The 21,352-nt window shown below is 42.1% G+C and overlaps 1 protein-coding gene across 1 annotated transcript; it reads right to left on the bottom strand.

Moving 5' to 3' along the window:
* Nucleotides 1–359: 359 nt before the first annotated feature.
* Nucleotides 360–20,162, bottom strand: LOC129813882 (protein-glutamine gamma-glutamyltransferase K-like). Its single transcript, XM_055866475.1, has 14 exons — nucleotides 19,913–20,162; nucleotides 14,693–14,970; nucleotides 14,363–14,554; nucleotides 11,177–11,428; nucleotides 9,759–9,877; nucleotides 8,685–8,792; nucleotides 8,048–8,225; nucleotides 6,730–6,868; nucleotides 5,709–5,901; nucleotides 5,229–5,382; nucleotides 4,299–4,583; nucleotides 3,846–4,006; nucleotides 1,839–1,975; nucleotides 360–1,411 (listed from the first exon to the last, which is right to left on the bottom strand). The coding sequence occupies exons 2-14, from the start codon at nucleotides 14,967–14,969 to the stop codon at nucleotides 1,267–1,269; spliced, it is 2,340 nt and encodes a 779-aa protein (XP_055722450.1). The 5' UTR covers nucleotide 14,970; nucleotides 19,913–20,162; the 3' UTR covers nucleotides 360–1,266.
* Nucleotides 20,163–21,352: the final 1,190 nt, after the last annotated feature.

Genomic DNA, 21,352 nt, shown 5'->3' with positions numbered 1-21,352 from the left:
TAAAAGAGTGGTGCAGTGCAGAGTCCAATAAGGGGTGTGCGAATGAGCCACACTGATCCCAATCATATCAACTTGTAAATGTACTGTAGAGATTCAATTAGATGCATGAAATGTTCCATTTCCACAGGATAAAGTGTGCAAGACACACCTTTGCCTGAAGCCATACAACTTACATTGATAATAACAGGGTAAAGCATAAACCAAGACTTCTGGATTAAACAAAGAGACTTGGCTGCAGATGGAAGGTTCTGCTACTACAGTATGCAGTTGCTACAGTGACTAATGGCATCTTTCTGATCTCCTCAAACCTTTCCATTCAGTCGGGGCTTGTCTTCCAGGGAGTCATGCACATAACTCAATAGGGAACATCAGTCTGTAGTTGTTTTACTAGAAAATACATTGACAATACATAAAAAAAGATACATTAATTCAATAAAATGCAACTCTTTAAAACAGTTTACTTCCTTGTATTTTAAGTGCAGTAAAAAACACTAGGAGAGCACAGGTCAACAAAGGCCTTGGTTCCATCTCTTAATGTTCAGGAGCTGACTCTTTGTTTCATAAGAACAGTTTAAGGCAAGGAAGCACAATGACCAATGAATGGGCCATAATACTGACTTTAGTTATTTCACATAAACACACACATCGAGAAGGTCATCTTTAGGCATAACCCTCATATAAAATCAAACCAGTGCTTCACCTTCAAATAAGCCATATAAGATACAATTTGACCGACATGTTATGCTACATACGTTACACTTCATCCAACATGTTGATAACATAAATACTTGAACACTAACATAATTGAATACTATAATGCATGTATACAGTGCATTTATCAAATGTTTTGATGACAGCACCATGACATTGTTAAAAAATACAGTAATATTAGATAATGTACAGCTAGATAATTACATTTACCACAGGATTTTTCATAAACCATTTCAATGGCCCCAACAATAGTTTGATGTTTCTTCTTTATAGGTGTGGACAGCCCTTACAGTAACAGCAAATCCATTTCAGAGCAAAGAGCACTCGTGGTTCTAGGATATCACGTATCAAAAACATTAGCGCTGGTTAACAATCGTTTACAACTTCATCCAAAGATCAGGATATTTCCATAATTACATGTCAGCATGAAATATCAAATATATCAAACAATACTTATATTCAATGCCTTGGGAGAACTGAATAAAAGGTTTCCCATTTTCTATGATGAGACTTGAAGGCCAGGTAAGTGGACAGGAGAGAGCTGCAGGCTCCCTCTCATTGGTTCTGGACGTTGATGTCAGCAACGCCGTGCACCTGTGTCAGCTGTTTACAGTCCAGAGCCGCTACCAACTTCCGGGGCCCAGCCTGGGTAGGGATGAAGTGTTCTGTCAGAGTCACCGTGGAGTGGCTTCCAACATCACTGAGAGAGCGAGACAGAGAGAAAGGGGGGTTAACATTACTTAGAAGAGGGTCAAAGAGGGGTTTAATACAGAGACAGATATAGATGTGAGCGTAATTGACCGAGAAAAGGCTAATACAGATGTAGGATATAAGCAGGAAATGCAAACTTGTAGTTTGAGTTTTAAAAATGCTTTTAAAGTTTTACATTTCCACTTAGAAATTTCAGACTTGATTTTCCCCAACAAAATGTATCAACCCCTACAAAAATTAAATATAATCCACATAATAATAATTCACATTTCCTGTTGCTGCAGGATTATTTTCCTGCTGTAGCGAACTTGCTCAAATTAAGATCCTACATCTGTACATTGAGATGGTTACAGTGTCTTGCCCATAGAGATCATGTTAAATTACTCGTTTTCTAATTCTTAATTTTATGATCTTACCCCACAACCACCTCACGGACCTTCTGCAGGCCCAGTCCCTCCACCCTAAACACCACACCCCTCAGTTTATGTGGCAGAGGGTTGGTGAACGTGATCTTGGCTGCCATCTCCTTACCCACCACCGCGTCCCCTTCAGGCTGAGGAAACAAACACAACATCATACTTTACAGTGTTGCTATTTATCTGGGCACTGACATCTGTATGCAGTCTGTACCATGGCCGCTAGTCAAGACAACAGTACTACTTAATTTCTATGGCATTGCATTTGGTATATACAGTTGAAGTCGGAAGTTTACAGGTTGGAGTCATTAAAACTCGTTTTTCAACCACTCCACAAATTTCTTGTTAACAAACTGACAAGTCGATTAGGACATCTACTTCGTGCATGACATGAAGTAGATGCATGAATTCCAACAATTGTTTGCAGACAGATTATTTCACTTATAATTCAGTGTATCACAATTCCAGTGGGTCAGAAGTTTTGATACACTTAATTGACTGTGCCTTTAAACAGCTTGGAAAATCCCAGAAAATGATGTCATGGCTTTAGAAGCTTCTGATAGGCTAATTGACATCATTTGACATCATTTGAGTCAATTGGAGGTGTACCTGTGGATGTATTTCAAGGTGTACCTTCAAACTCAGTGCCTCTTTGTTTGACATCATGGAAAAATCTAAAGAAATCAGCCAAGACCTCAGAAAAAAATGTGTAGACCTCCACAAGTCTGGTTCATCCTTGGGAGCAATTTCCAAACGCCTGAAGGTACCACCTTCATCTGTACAAACAATAGTACGCAAGTATAAACACCATGGGACCACGCAGCCGTCATACCGCTCAGGAAGGAGATGCGTTCTGTCTCCTAGAGATAAACGTACTTTGGTGCGAAAAGTGCAAATCAATCCCAGAACAACAGCAAAGGACCTTGTGAAGATGCTGGAGGAAACAGGTACAAAAGTATCTATATCCACAGTAAAACGAGTCCTATATCGACATAACCTGAAAGGCCGCTCAGCAAGGAAGAAGCCACTGCTCCAAAACCGCCATAAAAAAGCCAGACTACGGTTTGCAACTGCACATGGGGACAAAGATCATACTTTCTGGAGACATGTCCTCTGGTCTGATGAAACAAAAATAGAACTGTTTGGCCATAATGACCATCGTTATGTTTGGAGGAAAAAGGGGGAGGCTTGCAATCCGAAGAACATCATCCCAACCGTGAAGCACGGGGGTGGCAGCATCATGTTGTGGGGGTGATTTGCTGCAGGAGGAACTGGCAACATGAGGACTGAAAATTATGTGGATATATTGAAGCAACATCTCAAGACATCAATCAGGAAGTTAAAGCTTGGTCGCAAATGGGTCTTCCAAATGGATAATGACTCCAAGCATACTTCCAAAGTTGTGGCAAAATGGCTTAAGGACAACAAAGTCAAGGTATTGGAATGGCAATCACAAAGCCCTGACCTCAGGTATGCAGAACTGAAAAAGCGTGTGCGAGCAAGGACGCCTATAAACCTGACTCAGTTACACCAGCGCTGTCAGGAGGAATGGGCCAAAATTCACCCAAGTTATTTTGGGAAGCTTGTGGATGGCTACCTGAAACGTTTGACCCAAGTTAAACAATTTAAAGGCAATGCTGCCAAATACTAATTGAGTGTATGTAAACTTCTGACCCACTGGGACGAAAGAAATAAAAGCTGAAATTAATCATTCTCTTTACCATTATTCTGACACTTCACATTCTTAAAATAAATTGGTGATCCTAACTGACCTAAGACAGGGAATCTTTACTAGGATTAAATGTCAGGAATTGTGAAAAACTGAGTTTAATGTATTTGGCTAAGGTGTATGTAAACTTCCGACTTCAACTGTATATTTAAATAGAGAACTGAACATAACCAGCATACTGTATACAATACTGTTGCTCAAATATAACTTTTTAAATTCCAATTTGAACCTCATAGGAATCCAGTGACAGGTTGTGCTAAAGCTAAGTTGCGTCTTACCTCGATGTTGAGGTCAGGTGTGCGGAGCCTGAAGTTGGTCTGAGTGGCAAGGACCTGCTGGGTCTCAGAGACCCGTCCAGACAGAGTCAACATCAGAGCAGCCTGGTCCACCAACTGGTTCTGGTAGCTCTGGTAGGGTAGGACCCACTGCATGGTCTTCACTGAGGAGGAGGAAGAGAAATTGAGATTACTACACATACTACAGTACAGGGGTCAGATGAGAGGATTGAGGATACACATGTGGTAACAGCAAATGCAGAGTGGAGACAATATTGTTACTGAGCTGAAAAGGGGAATGCTGCTGGCCTCAGTTGGGTTGAGATAGAAGTTGCTCCAAACCACAGGTCTAGGATCAGATTACCCCAATACCCATAACAACTAGGAGTATGACAATTATCTGACCCTGTAGCAGTTAGGGGCAACATCCTCCAACTATTCCCCTTCCTGACTCACCTTCATTGGGCATGAGTTCAACAGGCAGTTTGTTTTTCTGGACGGTTCCCTTCAGCACCCCGGTGTAGTACATGACGGCCACCTGGCTGTGGAGCGTGGTCCTGCGCGGCTGGGAGCTCAGGTTGGTCACCACGATGGTCAGCTGGGCATCTTCCCCCATACGAGGCCCCTCCCCCTCCATCTTCACCTCCACGCTCACGTCCTTCGCCATGGGCGTGGAGTACACATCAGGCCTGGTGCCATAGCGACTGGCCGTCTCCACAGCAATGCGCTCTTCTTCTGATTCTAGTTAGTGGGGGGGATCAGAGAGGGGAGATTATTGTTTGTGTGTGCTATTTTCAATCAAAAACCTCATTATCCCAGGTAATGACAGTGTGATTATCTGACTATCCCTGATGTCTATATTGAAAATGCTGTTCATTGCAGGTGCATGGTTGTTGTTTTTGACCGAGTGTGGCACCTTCCTCATAGCCTGATCTCAGATGATTTCATTTAACTAGGCAAGTCAGTTAAGAACAAATTCTTATTTACAATGACAGCCTTGGAACAGTGGGTTAACTGCCTTGTTCAGGGGTAGAACGACAGATTTTTACCTTGTTAACTCAGGGATTTGATCTAGCAACCTTTCAGTTACTGGCCCAACGCTCTAACCACTAGGCTACCTGTCAACCCCCACTAGGCTACCTAGTCAATCAATCAATCAATCAAGTTTATTTTATATAGCCCTTCGTACATCAGCTAATATCTCGAAGTGCTGTACAGAAACCCAGCCTAAAACCCCAAACAGCAAGCAATGCAGGTGTAGAAGCACGTCTTGTCTTTACAGGTGAGTGATGTCACCCTTACAACCTGAGTGTTATTCCATGTGTAAATACGGTTACCAAGCGACCCTCTGACAGTGTATTGAAGTGCATGATGACATCACTGTACCTTCGGTGTGTTTGTACATGTGTGTGATGTCAGCGCGCTCATCAGAGCCCACAGCTTTGGTGCTGATGAAGTGTCCCACAGCCTTCTTCTCACTGTGGATCTGAGTGAAGGTACCGTCCAGGTTCCTCTGCCAGTAGATCTTATCACTGTTCACCTGAGGAGACACAGACAGACAGGCAGGATCAGCACCATTCATTCATGGAGAAACAGGGAAAGTGTGTAATATTTGATAAATGATAGGAAGTAATCCAAGGTCAGTTTAGCCATTTCTTCTCTAATTTGAGATCTGTGATATGTAAGATGAAGTATGTCTCAATTGGTAGATCATGGCGCTTGCAACTGCAGGATTGTTGGTTCGATTCCCAGGGCCACGCATGACTAAGTCGCTTTGGATAAAAGCATCTACTAAATGTCATATTTTATTATTAGTATTTACAACTGATCATAGATCTTCAACTATCTCCTTCTCATAGAGCTCACCTCAGCGAAGACGAAGGGCGTGTCATATTTGTGGTAGACCTGGCCAGTGCGGATGGCGGTGACAGAGGCGGGGCCACAGCGGAAGGTCCCCTGGCTGGTCTCCTGGGGGGTGGAGTCTAGCGCCTGCCAGCCACCCATACCAGGAGGAAGGTCTGGCCTGGACATCCAACAGTCGTTCCATACATGGAAGTTCCTACACAGAGAAGGGGGTTGTTGGGATTACATAGTTAGGAGTATCTGACCGCAAGGCGCTACAGAGGGTAGTGCTTACGGCCCAGTACATCACTGGGGCCAAGCTTCCTGCCATCCAGGACCTCTATACCAGGCGGTGTCAGAGGAAAGCCCTAAAAAGGGTCAAAGACTCCAGCCATCCTAGTCATGGACTGTACCGGAGCGCCAAGTCCAGGTCAAAAAGGCTCCTTAACAGCGACCCCCAAGCCATAACACTGCTATTTGCATTGATCCCCTTTTTTCACGCTGCTGCTATTCACTGTTTATTATCTTTGCATAGTCACTTTACCCCTACCTACATGTGCAGTACATATTACCTCAATTACCTCGACTAACCTGTACCCCCACACATTGACTCGGTACCGGTACACCTTATATATAGACTCGTTATTGTTATTTTATTGTGTTACTTTTTTTCTTACTTTACTTTATTTTATTTTTTCTAAAATAAATGAGCAAATATTTTCTTACTTTTTACAAAATTCTCCATTGTTGGGTACGGGCTTGTAAGTAAGCAATTCACTGTAAAGTCTACACTTGTTGTGTTCGGCACATGTGATAAATACAATTTGATTTGAGTTTTACCGAAGACGTTTATTTCTATAACTCCAGCCAGGTGTTTTTTATAGAGTATGATTTGTGGCAAGGCATTTCTATGTATTTAGAGCAAAGCCAAATATACATTCATGTGGCCTGGATTGAAGTGGAGAACTCTTAACTTGTGGCAGGTTAGATGCACTTGACCTGGCCAGGAAAAACTGGGCTCTACTTCATTTGGATTATAACTCACCAAACAGAGTCAGAGTTGAGGTGGTCCAGCGGCTCCATATTCTCATCCAAATACACGTCTGTTGTGAGTGAGACATCAGTGTCATGGGCAGACTGGAAGTTTGTTACACTACGACACGGTATACCCAGACACCTGAGCACTGGGGGGGGGGGGGGGGGGGGGTTGAGAGAGCGAGACCAGGTTAAAAAAGAGTGTATATGAAGTCAAGTGACCATAGATGAAGCAAAAACAATGCTAGGGATTAACAAAATTGGCATAGGTATGAAAAGCAAGCAAACAGGAGACATCACACAGCCTTAATTGTGCGCGGGCCAACTCTTTGTTCACCAACACCCGCCCGCAATTGCTAATAACCCATCCCATCAGAGACAGGGAATGATTTTTTGACAGGGGGTGGAGGATTTTTCCCCTGCCTGATATAGATATGTTTCTGCTTATCATTTCTGACATTTTGTTAGGCTATTTGTTAGTTAACTTGTTTATAATCATTAGATACATGCAGCTTTTCTTCTGTCATTATATGTTGCCCTAGAAGACTAAATAAACCCTTGCTCAACAGAATGTCATAAATCGATAGAATGAATGTTTCAATCTAGTTGAAATCGATCAAGTTCTCTGTCATCTCTGTTTCTTTTGCAGAGCAAAGATGTTTAGGGACCATGTACATAGCTGCGGGAAGCAGGGTACTGGGGGTGCTGCAGCACCCCCTAAAAAATCTGAATAAAAATAAAAGTCTTAATAAAGAATGTGTTCAAATGTAGTGCACTGGGCCTTTACTAGTCCTGTTTTAGGGGACCAATATAATGTCTGTAGCTCAGGCCCAAATACTATTTCTGCTCGTTCGCAAAAGCATTTGGTGATTAGCATGTAAGCTATTGGCGAGTGTACAGTTATAGACCTTAAAGCTTAGGCTTACGCACTAATGCCAGATAGCCTAAAATAATGAAAGAAAAACCTTGCTTTCTTTGCTTGCTTTCTCTTCATTCAACCCACCCGCCCTTCATCCACAAAATACTTAATGACCCTAAACCCGCCCGCGGCTATAACCAGGGGACTGCGGGTTATGAGTCAACCCGCGCATCACTACAACATACGGGCCTGTGTGGATCATGATGGATCATCATATTGCCACTGTGTCTAGGTATGCAAAACACATATGTAGAAACTAGTACGGGCACACACGCACACACACACACACACACACACACACACACACACACACACACACACACACACACACACACACACACACACACACACACACACACACACACACACACACACACACACACACACACACACACACACACACACACACCTGTGGTGGTAACGCCAGAGAAGACCCAGCACTGTCCGTATTTGACAGGCTGGCCTCCCTCCTTGTGGTATTTCATCAGAATGTCCACACTGCCACTCCAGGCTGTAGGGGAAACTCCTCCTACATAGTTCCCTGACCAGTTTCCTGCCAGGACCCCATTGTCATCTGGGGAGTTGATCTGATGCATCAAAGGGAGAGAGAGAATTAGAAAGAGTCAAATCAAATTTTATTGGTCAGTTGCACATGTTTAGCAGATGTTATTGTGGGTGTAGCAAAATACTTGTGTTTCTAGTTCCAACAGTGCAGTAATATCTAATAATTCACAACAATACACACAATACACACAACCTAAAAGTAAACTAAGGGAATTAAGGAATATATGAATATTAGGATGATTACAGTAAGATAAAGTATAGCAGGTGGTTTATCTAACCAGGTAAGTTATTGAGAACATATCTTTTTTTCTACAATAATACAGTAATGGTAATGAAATTGACATCAGCATACCTCAGCATAATTCAGATCAATCGTTCATAAAGATGATTTGACAGGCATAAATACATTGAAAGTATGTGGAGTATGAGAAACATGTTGTACGTTCACTACTGAATGTCATATAAGTTGACCGGTAACTCACCATGGCAGATATGACTCTGACCACGTTGACAGAATCTCCTCTACCAGACGGAGGGATCTCACTCTTCTCCAGCACATAGAGACAGGCCTCCAGCATCCCCTCAAGGAACTGAAGAGCACAAACAGGAGGAAACAGACAGACACGGTGAGATGGAAGAGAGGATGGAGGTCAAAACAAGGTATAAACAGAGGCTGCTTCTTAAATGACTGGGCTTTGCAGAAAGACTGGGCTTTGCAGAATGACTGGGGTTTGCAGAATGACTGGGGTTTGCAGAATGACTGGGGTTTGCAGAATGACTGGGCTTTGCAGAATGACTGGGGTTTGCAGAATGACTGGGGTTTGCAGAATGACTGGGGTTTGCAGAATGACTGGGGTTTGCAGAATGACTGGGGTTTGCAGAATGACTGGGGTTTGCAGAATGACGGGTTTGCAGAATGACTGTGGTTTGCAGAATGACTGGGCTTTGCAGAATGACTGGGCTTTGCAGAATGACTGGGGTTTGCAGAATGACTGGGGTTTGCAGAAAGACTGGGGTTTGCAGAAAAACTGGGGTTTGCAGAATGACTGGGGTTTGCAGAATGACTGGGGATTGCAGAAAGACTGGGGTTTGCAGAATGACTGGGGTTTGCAGAATGACTGTGGTTTGCAGAAAGACTGGGGTTTGCAGAATGACTGGGGTTTGCAGAATGACTGTGGTTTGCAGAATGACGGGTTTGCAGAATGACTGGGGTTTGCAGAATGACGGGTTTGCAGAATGACGGGTTTGCAGAATGACGGGTTTGCAGAAAGACTGTGGTTTGCAGAATGACTGTGGTTTGCAGAATGACGGGTTTGCAGAAAGACTGGGGTTTGCAGAATGACTGTGGTTTGCAGAATGACGGGTTTGCAGAATGACGGGTTTGCAGAAAGACTGGGTTTTGCAGAAAGACTGGGGTTTGCAGAAAGACTGGGGTTTGCAGAATGACTGTGGTTTGCAGAATGACGGGTTTGCAGAAAGACTGGGGTTTGCAGAATGACTGGAATTTGCAAAAAGATTTCAATCCAACCACACTTGATTTGCTCCCTGTCTAATACCTGTCCATAGTTCCATGTGCGAGCTCCAATCTGTGTCTCTGTACCATAGTAGAGTCTTCCTATGTCATTCAGCACATACTCCTTCTTCTCCTCCTCGTCATCCATGTACACTGTGTCAACTAAGGAGAGAGAGAGAGAACCAGGGGACAAAGATTAGGTATGCATTTATTCACTCCTGGAGTTACAGGTGAAATGTGTATGTTTTTGCATGACATTTCTTAAATGTTGTTTCATTCACAGTCCACAACATTGTCATGTCTGTCTTACGTACTAAATTACTATTTTGATAAACACCAGGGAGAGTCAGTGTAGCCAGGAGAGGGTTAACTGTTACTAACACAATGTCTGGAGCTCACAGAGGGGCCCAGCTCATTTATGGGAATAGGGCTGCATTGTATAGATTTCCTCTCAACAAGCGCTCCGAGAGAATGAGAGAGAGAGAGAGAGAAAGAATGAAAGAGAGAGATAATGAGAGAGAGAGAGAGAAAGAGAGAGAGATTGCCACCAGCTGTTGTGCTTCCATCATATGGTCCTAAGGCGGTTTGTACAGTAATTGTGGAATGTCAACTTTTATGACAGGAAAGGATGGGGCTACCTGCCAAACAGTGCAATTAAAGACAGATAGCGCTATTCAAACAAAACCCTTTCCAGAAGGCAGAACAAACATCTTAATCAGATTAAACAAAGCATATTTAAATCAATATAACCAGTTTCAATTTATTTTACTTTTACCAAGTATGTGCATGTACATCTTTAGTTTTAATGAATCAAAACACACATCCTGAAAGTGTTTTAATTCCAGAGACCTCAAAAGACAGGTTTTAATTGAACAGTTAGAGACAATAACGGTAAAGCAGGTCAACATCAATTGGCAAATACCAGAGTCCCAAGCAAAATGGACGTGTGGTCTTGACTCACAGCCAGAGAATGAAAAATGTTCTCGGTCAAGCAGTGACTCTTTTTGTGATGGATAGCAACACGTTATTGGGCAGTGAGCTACGTGCCCTGCCTATGTGTACATTTACATTAGTGCTGTTCTGAGAGACCAAGAGGATAAATTGTAGTCCCAGAACCAGCCTCCTCTGTGTCTGTTCTGGGATCTGTCACACTTGGCCCTGGTGTTTGAATTTGGCTGTCCCTATTGCAAAGGAATAACAACATTGAAACACTAGACCTATATGCAGCATCGAAGCTGAATTGTGATTCAATGCAATATCTTTGTTTGCCCCACTTGTTTCACACTTTGTGAGCACGGGTGGGTGTTGTTTGGACGTCAGTGGCAATGGTCCCAAACATGCAAACCCTGCCCACCCAGTTTGCTAGGCAACCTAATCAAAGCGCAACTTTTGTCTCTCTATCTACCTCCTCTCTTCTTCTCTCTACCTTCTGCTGTCTCATAACACTCCACTCATCCTTACCTTCACACCATGGGTTGAACAGCATGATGACGTCTTTGCTGGGGTCGTGTGTGATGGCCACCTCCCGCTTAGGGCACTTCACCATCACAGTGAGCTTGTACTGGCCAATCACGGCTTTGGGATGCGAGTTTACGGACAGCTTGATCCTGTTGCCGTTCTGCTTCACAATCTTGGCCTCCCAGCTGTGGTCCTCCAGTTCCTCCACCAATTTAATTATGATGTGTGTGCCCTTAGACACCATGGGGAGGGGTCCTGTCAGACAAATTAATAAAGGATCAGTTTACAATTATCAGGGTAGTAAAACAAAGCTTCAGGGTGATTTAAGCAGTGTAGTAACAGTGCAATATCAGTGTAATATCCATGTAATAACAGTGTAATTCAAATCAAAATCAAACTTTATTTGTCACGTATGCCGAATACAACAAGTGTAGACTTTACCGTGAAATGCTTATTTACAAGCCCATAACTCTTCTTGAACTGCACTGTTTTTTAAGAAAATATTTACCAAGTAGACTAAAATAAAAAGTAATAATAAAAAGTAACACAATAACAATAACGAGGCTATATACAGGGGGCACCGGTACCAAATCAGTGTGCGGGGGTACAGGCTAGTTTAGGTAATTTGTACATGTAGGTGGGGGTGAAGTGACTATGCATAGATAATAAACAGCGAGTAGCAGCAGTGTACAAAAGGGAGGGGGGGTCAATGTAAATTGTCCAGTGGTGATTTTATTAATTGTTCAGCAGTTTTATGGCTTGGGGGTAGAAGCTGTTGAGGAGCCTTTTGGTCCTAGACTTGGCACTCCGGTACCAATTAATGTAATAGCAATGTAATAACAGTGTAATAACAAGTGTAATATTGGTATAATAAGTGTAGTGGTGCCTGAAACCCACCTCAACAAACTACGCAATGTACAGAGGTGCGTTTGTAAATTCACTCTGGCTACCTACTTCAATTTCAGAGCACTCTCGTCTGAGTGTGCCAGAGCGCAGAATAACTGATGAATTTACGAACGCTCAACACCTGTTGAATATGGCCGGTCTCGTTAAACGTCAGCACAAAAGCATAATTAAATTGTTGCCAGCAGCACAGTTACAGTCACCAACGCTCTGGATAACATGAAAACAGCCTAACCAGCTCTGCTAGTGCAGTAAAATGGTCTGAGTGAGGTGTTCTCTCATTTTTGTCTGGAAGTAGCTAGCAAGCTAGCCAAAGTTAGCCAGTTAGCTTGGGTGCTTGACTGCAGTTGTGAGGTCTGAACACTTGGATCAACCCTACTCCTCTGCCAGAGCGTCCAGTGTGCGCTCTGAACGCTCCGAGAGCGAAACACTCTGAATTTACAAACCTACAATCTGACAATGCTCTGAATTTACAAACCTACAATCTGACAAAGCTCTGAATTTACAAACCTACAATCTGACAAAGTTCTGAATTTACAAACCTACAATCTGACAAAGCTCTGAATTTACAAACCTACAATCTGACAAAGCTCTGAATTTACGAACGCCCAGAGCGCACTCTGGCACTCCAGATTTCATTTCCGAACACACCCCAGATAGATATTGATTGTTCTCTTATCTCTGATGGAAACTGAGCCAACCCACATTGCATTCCTACCTTTCCTGAACATGTCAAAGGGCTCAGTCTTTAGTCACAAAAGGACCACACTAAACCAACATTTAAATGTGCATAGAGTAAAACATACACACCCTTAACAGCTGCACATGACTGGCACACACATTCTATTGTAGAGGCAGGAAATCACATTCCTCTCATAACCATGGAGATGGCAATTCCAATACCGTCACACTCTACTTGGCAAATGTCAATGTTAACTATTTATACAGAGTGAATGAGTATGTACATGTGTGCTTGCTTGCCTGTACTTGCATGTGTGAAAGAGCAAGAGAAAGCTCTGCAAACCAGTGAAACGTTTGAATTGAATTTACCTTAAAAGATATGAAATAAGGTAAGATAGTGGAATGACAGTGGTCTATCTTTAATGGTAATCTTGTATGCAGAAAAGTGAGAAAAACCACAGTATCCACATCATTGCAATTCATAGTCTGCTGTCCCAGAGAGTGACAGTGCCAAACCAAGTGTAAACCACAAATGTGTCACTGTCATACAGTTCAGTTCAGCTGTGATAAACATAGTGTAGTACTGTGAAAACTCCACTGAGAGCATAGGCACAGAACGTCCTCACAAACATATAGAACCTCATAAAGTATGTGTGCCTGTGTGCGTAGGCCAATCATATCTCTAGGCTGGTGTTTTGCTTTAAGCTAATGGGTTTCTCTCTGTCTCTCTAAGCGCTTGTTGAGAGAAAATCTATCTGAACACTGTCTCTCTCCTTGCATTGTTAGTAAGGCCAGCCGCTGAATCCTTATTATCTCCATAGTTTGGATTCCTTATGACGGAAAAATTGCATGTGTCAATTTGCAAATAAACATAGTGTGCAGGAGACCTTTTTCTCTGTCAGACCTCCAAGGTATTGTCAGACACACTCAGGAAGTCATTTAAGGCAACAACTATAGAGCATCCTTCTTTCATATCATATGATTTCCTCTTCTTAGAATGAATCATAGTTGTGAAAGGGAATTAAAGATGTGTTTTTCCTGCCCATATGACTGACAGGAAACTGGGCTATATATAGAGCCTGAGTAACAAGGGCTTTGACCCTTCACCTCTGCAGCAGTTGGTATGAAAGAAGAGGAGTTCTTCCTGGTCAGCTCACAAGATCAGGAAAAACTCCTGGCCCCATCAAAACAGCAATATGTGGTGGAGTAAAAGTAATGGCATTACTTGTGAGCTTCAGCCATAATATACTACCAAAGTCATAAAAACCAACTAGGGGCTCGGCTAGCGGATAATCCTGAATGAATCGTGAATAGTGATGAGTGAGACAGTTACAGATGAGTGAGACAGTTACAAACAAAGAAAGAAATCACACTGTCCCAATACTTTTGGAGTTCACTATATGTCTTAAGCAGTGTAAATAATGTTCACAATTCTAATGTCACAACTGCCTATGTTCCTTTCTTGTGTCTGGGGAGCCAGGAAACAGCTGGACACATCCTAGAACTTGATAGTATATAATGTACTGCTTCATGTAAAGGACATACTGTACTGTACCAAGGATAACAAAATAGCCTTTTTGTGAGAGCCCTCAAAGTCAAACTGACCTGTCTTGAGTTCCAGGTGGAGGTTGTCTGTGTTGGAGTTGAAAGGTCGCGACAGGTCCAGTTCTATCTGGAACGTCTGGCCACGTCGGATGATGAGCTCATTGCCATGGTAAAGGTTGGTGTGATGCTCTAGGCGGTTCTGACCTGTCTTAGAGCTCAGTAGATCCACCGAGCGCACTGACAACATCAGCTCTGAGAGGGAGATTTAACAAGTTAATGCAATGGTCAGTGCTTACTGCTTATATATAGGGCCAGGGGTTTTTCCTATAGGGTTACTATTATGAACTAATGAATTTGACTTGACTGATTCTGTTGCTTTATGTAACCTACCTTCTAGCTCGTTGTCTCCAGTGTGGGGCTGTGGAGACTCGGGGAGCGTGGCCGGTTTCACCCCGTCATCCGTGATGACAGTGTCTGTGATGTCATACGAGCTGCTCTGGCGTCGACAGCAGCAGGGGCACATCTTCTGAAACCAACGGCGACAGCCTCCCTGTTCCTTAGAATTAGACTCCGCCTCCTTCTGGTTGGTTATCTGCACTGTGGTAGGGGCGACGCCATGGAAACGGCCCACATCAGAACCACTTACCGTCGACCGGTCTCCTGGCATTCTGAGAGGGGTGATACAGAAGTTACAGACGAGACTGTTAGAGGGGTGATACAGAAGTTAGAGATGAGAGATGAGACTGTTAGAGGGGTGATACAGAAGTTAGAGATGAGACTGTTATTTTATTATTCTCTCCGCTTACATCTTTTCTCCCTCCATTCCAGAAACTAGCTTGTTTTCTTTTGAATATTTTCTCACAATTACCACATTCCTGACTCACACTTTTTTACAACAGTCTGCCTTTCCCGAAGCATGCCAGGGTAGTTAGCCTTTTGTCCCAGGTCAGACACTCCCCAAATTCCCCAAACACCCCACCATAACTCTTGACTCACTGATTGATACCGGACCCTACAGCCCCACCTAGCCACAGATGTATGTGTGTGTAATCTCTAGAAATGACGGGAAACAATAATCATATTTTCATGACAACGCAGAGCACTTAATTAGTCCCAGTTACATCTAGTCTAGTTCATATTTTTAGACCGCCATTCATCAAACTGAAAGGTTAGGGGAACCATGAGACTATGAATCTGAGTGGATCCAGGCTAGAGTTCAGGCTTCAACTCTAAACATAATGGGAGTTCAATGTCAAATGTCAGAGGTCAGGTGAGTTAAAAACAAGAAGAACATGAAGCATGTTTAAAGAAGACCACGAGAAGTTTCCAACCATGGTCTCCATCTGTACTTTATCTGCTGTGTCTAAACATAAAAGACACTTTAATGTGTGTAGAGGCTAGTGAAAAAGTTTCACAAACCTTTTGATAATTAAGACTGCTAAGAGAGCAAAATAGAAAGAACATAGGGAGAAGCTCAGAGGGAGTAGAGAGAACAGCGAGCGGGTGTAGCAGAGGGGTGTGCAGTCATGGTGGGCTTAGTGTGTGTGGTGGGCTTAGTGTGTGTGTGTGCTTACTGTGTGTGTGTGTGTGTGTGTGTGTGCTTGTATAGCTGAATGCATTCCTGCGTGAGTGACTGATTTCGAAACTCCTTAGTCCACATGCTGGTCCAATAATGTTCCCCTCCCTTACAGTCATCCAAATGTCCTAAGAATATGCAGAAAGAGACCGTATTGTGTTTTTGAAAAAGAGCAATACATGTCAGAAGCATTACTTATCATGTAACAATGATGACAAATGCAAATGCCAACGTCAAAATTGATTGCAACATACAATTGGGATCCCACCCAAAACCGCCCTGTCTCTAGCACCACTCCCCGATGTTTCCATGGTCCTCTCTTTCACCCGTGCCTGCCCTTGTCCCTCCACCTGTTTCCCTCCCTCCCGCACAGTGGGTTTGTTTTGGCAGTTAGCACCTTGCTAGCATGATTGGAATGAACACGGGCCACTGAGATAAGAGCTTCTAATTCAATGCACTTTTCCAACAACAACACCCAAATACAATGAGTTGAAGCCTGCTTCCACAACACACATAAAACATCCCTCAAATTGATGCCTGATGTAGATAACAACCACAATCAGCATTTGTTTAAAAATGAAATGGCATGCAACATATATTCTATCTCCACTTGTTTGAGAACAAAGGTCATTAGACCACATGAGAGGTGAAATTTATTTATTTCCGTTATTTTACCAGGTAAGTTGACTGAGAACACGTTCTCATTTGCAGCAACGACCTGGGGAATAGTTACAGGGGAGAGGAGGGGGATGAATGAGCCAATTGTAAACTGGGGATTATTAGGTGACCATGATGGTTTGAGGGCCAGATTGGAGGGCCAGATTGAAATGATGGCAGAGGTCATAGGATAAAGGGTAAAAATGCCACATGATTTTTCATTGGTTGTCGAAGCACACCAGCTAGCACATAATGTTTTGAGAACCATTTGTTTCTTAGCGCTTGGTCAGAGTGTTGTTGTCCTATGGTTATTTTGCATACAACCTTCCCACAACTTTCTGGAAATGGTGCAGGATAGTTGCTTGGCTTTGGAACGTTCTCAGCACATTTAAGGAACTTTCTTTTCTTGGTACTTCATTACTTTAACAGAAGGTTAAAAATTCAAACATTTACATTTTGGTAATGTTCTAGGAACGTTCTCCAACTGGTTTGACATTGGGAATGTTATGAAATTGTTCAGAGAATGTTAAGAAACAACGTTCTTCTTTGGGAATTTCAGTACTGTAGCATAATGTTTCCTATAGATTTCCTCATGGTTTCCTATAGATTTCCTCATTTCCTCACTATTTAAAGTAAAGTTCTCAAATTGTTCAGAGAATCTTAAGAAAAACGTATTTTTTTTAAACACAAGAAAACTTTAGTAACGTTCAGAGAATGTTTTAATAATGTTATTTAAAAACATATACAATCCGTTCTCAGCATCAACAAAACTCTCTATCTTCTATCTTGTTAAAACTTCTCTAGGATAGGGGGCAGCATTTTCACGTTTGGATGAAAAGCATACCCAAATTCAACTGCCAGCTACTCATCCCCAGAAGATAAGATATGCATATTGCTAGTATATTTGGATAGAAAACACTCCGAAGATTCTAAAACTGTTTGAATCATGTCTGTGAGTATAACAGAACTTATTTAGCAGGCGAAACCCCGAGGACAAACCATTCAGATTTTTCTTTTTTTGAGGTCACTCTCTTTTCAATGATTTTTCATTGGGAAACCAGATTTCTAATTGACCTGCTTGCAGTTCCTACCGCTTCCACTGGATGTCAACAGTCTTGAGAAATTGGTTGAGGTTATTCCTTTGTGTAATGAAGAAGTACGGCCATCTTGAACGAGAGTCACATTAAGTGTCCTGTTAGATAGAAGCACGTGAGCAGAAAGCTGGCTATAGTTGGTTTTAATCCTGTATTGAACACAGATCATCCCGTCTTCAATTTGATCGATTATCAACGTTAAAAAATACCTAAAGTTGTATTACAAAAGTAGTTTGACATTTTTTGTCAAAGTTTACAGGTAACCTTTGAGATATTTTGTAGTCACGTTCGAGCAATTTGGAAGCGGTGTTTTTCTGGATCAAACGTGCCAAATAAAAGGACATTTTGGATATATATCGACGGAATTAATCGAAAACAAAGGACCATTTGTGATGTTTATGGGACATATTGGAGTGCCAACAACAGAAGCTCATCAAAGGTAAGGCATGAATTATATTTTTATTTCTGCGTTTTGTGTCACGCCTGCAGGGTTGAAATATGCTTCTCTCTCTTTGTTTACTATTGTGCTATCCTCAGATAATAGCATTGTTTGCTTTCGTCAAAAAGCCTATTTGAATTCTGACATGTTGGCTGGATTCACAACCAGTGTAGCTTTAATTTGGTAACTTTCATGTGTGATTTAATGAAAGTTAGATTTTTATAGTAATTTTCATAGTAATTAATTTGAATTTGGCGCTCTGCATTTTCTCTGGCTTTTTGCCAAGTGAGACAGTAGCGTCCCGCCTAAACTCAGATTTTTGGATATAAATATGAACTTTACCGAACAAAACATACATGTATTGTGTAACATGAAGTCCTATGAGTGTCATCTGATGAAGATCATCAAAGGTTAGTGATTCATTTTATCTCTATTTCTGCTTTTTGTTACTCCTCTCTTTGGCTGGAAAAATGGCTGTGTTTTTCTGTGGCTATCTACTGACCTAATATAATCGTTTGGTGTGCTTTCGCCGTAAATCCTTTTTGAAATCAGACATGTTGGCTGGATTCACAACAAGTGTAGCTTTAATTTGGTGTCTTTCATTTGTGATTTCATGAACGTTTGGTTTTTATGGTAATATATTTGAATTTGGCGCTCTGCATTTTTACTGGCTTTTTGCCAAGTGGGACGTTAGCGTCCCACATATCCTAGAGAAGTTTTAAGTGTGTTCAGGTGTGTTGGCCGCACCCACAAATTGGCCACACCTGATCTTAATGAGTGCTTGTTTCCCCCCTTATGGGGTCTAGTTGACTAGACTAAAATGAACAGCTTTGTATGCGTAAAAAAACATGGCATATTAGCTCCATCCTTGTGGCACAGTGGACTAATTCCATGGATAGAGAAGAGAATCCTATCCTATCTGTGCTTGGAGTTCTAAAATGTTAAATGTTAACCCAAAATAATCTAGCAGTGTTATTAAGTCTTATTGAAACATTCAGTGAAAGTTAAGGAGTCATTGTTAATAAGTATTTATTTTTCTTAATTGACTTGTAGAGTTAAATAAAGCTTGAATAAAATAAGAAACTCAAAATAATGTTTACATTCTCAGAGCGTTAATAAAACCTCCCAGGAAAACTTTCAGGGAACCATATTAAAATGTTCTCAGAACCTCCCTGCAAACTAAAAACTAACATTCCCAAAACAGGCTAAATGTTCACTTCAGTTCTCAGAACGTTATAGCTTGGTTCCTAGGAAACCTGTAGCTTGGTTCCCAGAACCAATGGGAAATGAGAAACGTACATTTCCACAACTTCCAAGGAACCAAATGTGCTAGCTAGGCAACATGATGTGAGGGAAAAAGACAACCTTATTGGAGGGAGAGAAAAATGTGTTTTATTATCAGGATGGTATCTGAAATATTTCTGTGGACTTATGTTTGCAATTGTGAATACTTAATTTTATGAGCAGAAGAGCCTTGTGACACTGGAGCCAACAGGCCTAACACCCATCAACCCATCCACCCATGTCAAGTGAAACGTAATATTTCTCAGCTGAGCTAATAACTATGTCTCTATCTACCATTTAAGTGCCTGGTATTTTGCTTAGGCTACATGATCAATAGGCTACATGAGCACTTTCCTCTGCCTGCCTTTTATGAGCTTCTCACTCACTGCACAACTGCAGTGAGTTTCTAACGGTTCGCAAATCAGCAAAACGCATCCCGACTAAAGTTGTGGAAAACCTCATCACATGAGTATCCTATCACAGTGTAAATATTTGTCAAGAGTTGTAAGCGCATTTTATAAATAGCTCATCTAAATACGAATTAATGAAAAAATACTTACTTTGTCTTGGGTGATGGCTTCTTGATTCACCAAAAAAGTTTGAGTGCGTTTTAAAGTTTTCAATGGCTCTCCGTTCTTGTATTATCAGGTTTAAAAGTTTTTCTTATCAGGTTTAAAAGTTTTTCTTACCAGTTCCTCTGTCTCTTACATACGCGTCTTAGATACTGGTTTATACGCTCCTTAGGAATGCAAACGGCATTTGATTTGACACACCCTCTGCTTCAAGCCTCCCCTCCCCCCGCCCCTCTCTCCAGTCACCGTTAGCACAGTAGTAGGCTATATCAAATGAACTATTGTAGCCCAGGATGTCCTGTGTGGAGCATCGAGGCACAGCATAGCAAACCCGCAGGTTACGCAATAGCAGGCCGTTTGTTTCCAATGCAGAAAGGGAGGGGAAATACAGGGAAAGGCAGTGGAGGGAATAAAAGAAAGGCATGTGGTAAGAAAAAAAAGCGACATAGGGAAGGAAGTGAGTAACAAAGACTGGTCATCACCCTACCCTACCCTCATCTACAGTGGGTGGACTGTGATGATCATATCGATCACCTTTGGATGCAGTGGCAGCTGAGTGTAAACTGTCCATTCTAAACTAAGTCAAGGGACATTTTAGCATCTCCAATGTCCGAATTTAACATCTACCCGAGTGGCTGCTTGACATAATACTGTAGGCCTTCTCATTCCCTCTCTAAATTTGGATACAACTCATCACTGTTTCCTAATGCATGTAAAGACAGTGAGTGAGCTAAACAGTAGGCCTACACACAACACACACACACACATCCCTAAAAAGGTTAGTATGGTCTCATTCCTTGTCAACTTCCCTTAATGATTTTCGGTTCTGTTTTACTTTACACCCCCGCCTCACTTTTTTATAACTCATGACCTCACAAGCTGGACCCCATCTGTGACAAGAGTTCCTCTGAATTCCTACTGTGATCCTCTCAGAAGGTCATATCCTGGATCAATATCCTTTTTGGTCATGGGGCTGAAATGACAAGCTGAGGCAGATGGAGAGTTTCAGCAGAATAAAAATAAAGAAGAGAAGAAAAAAAATGTTGGTCTTTCAGGATTACATTCAGTCAGAAACAATGACACATGATGACATGAGCACATATCATTTATTAGTCTGTACTGTGCTCTCAGAAACCTCTTCCCACGTTCAACTCATCAGGTGAATGAAAACACCTGTCACCAACACCTGAGTTCCAAGTCTCACGGTGATGTTCCCACCCACTAGGCATACACTGGTTGAATCAACATTGCTTCCATGTCATTTCAATTAAATGAAGTTTAACCAACGTGGAATAGACATTGATTTGACATTTGTGCCCAGTATGTCCTCACAGAGACCTGTCATGTAGCAGTGGAGGGGAAAGTATGACTTGGCAGGTCTGTGGTTTACTTTATCATCACAAACTGCCCTACCCTGCCCTGTCCTGT

This window comes from Salvelinus fontinalis, chromosome 17, assembly GCF_029448725.1.
Source record: "Salvelinus fontinalis isolate EN_2023a chromosome 17, ASM2944872v1, whole genome shotgun sequence".
Taxonomy (NCBI): domain Eukaryota; kingdom Metazoa; phylum Chordata; class Actinopteri; order Salmoniformes; family Salmonidae; genus Salvelinus; species Salvelinus fontinalis.
Note: the sequence above shows the minus strand (reverse complement) of the source record. Positions and strands in the feature narration are given on the sequence as shown.

What these genes read in the sequence shown, in the direction of transcription:
- LOC129813882 (XM_055866475.1), bottom strand. Translation starts at nt 14,969, where the DNA reads ATGCCAGGAGACCGGTCGACGGTAAGTGGTTCTGATGTGGGCCGTTTC. An exon ending in TGGAGACAACGAGCTAGAAG is followed by an intron (nt 14,555 to 14,692) that starts GTAGGTTACATA and finishes TCTCCCTCTCAG; the next exon opens with AGCTGATGTTGTCAGTGCGC. An exon ending in GTCCGTGAGGTGGTTGTGGG is followed by an intron (nt 1,412 to 1,838) that starts GTAAGATCATAA and finishes TCGCTCTCTCAG; the next exon opens with TGATGTTGGAAGCCACTCCA.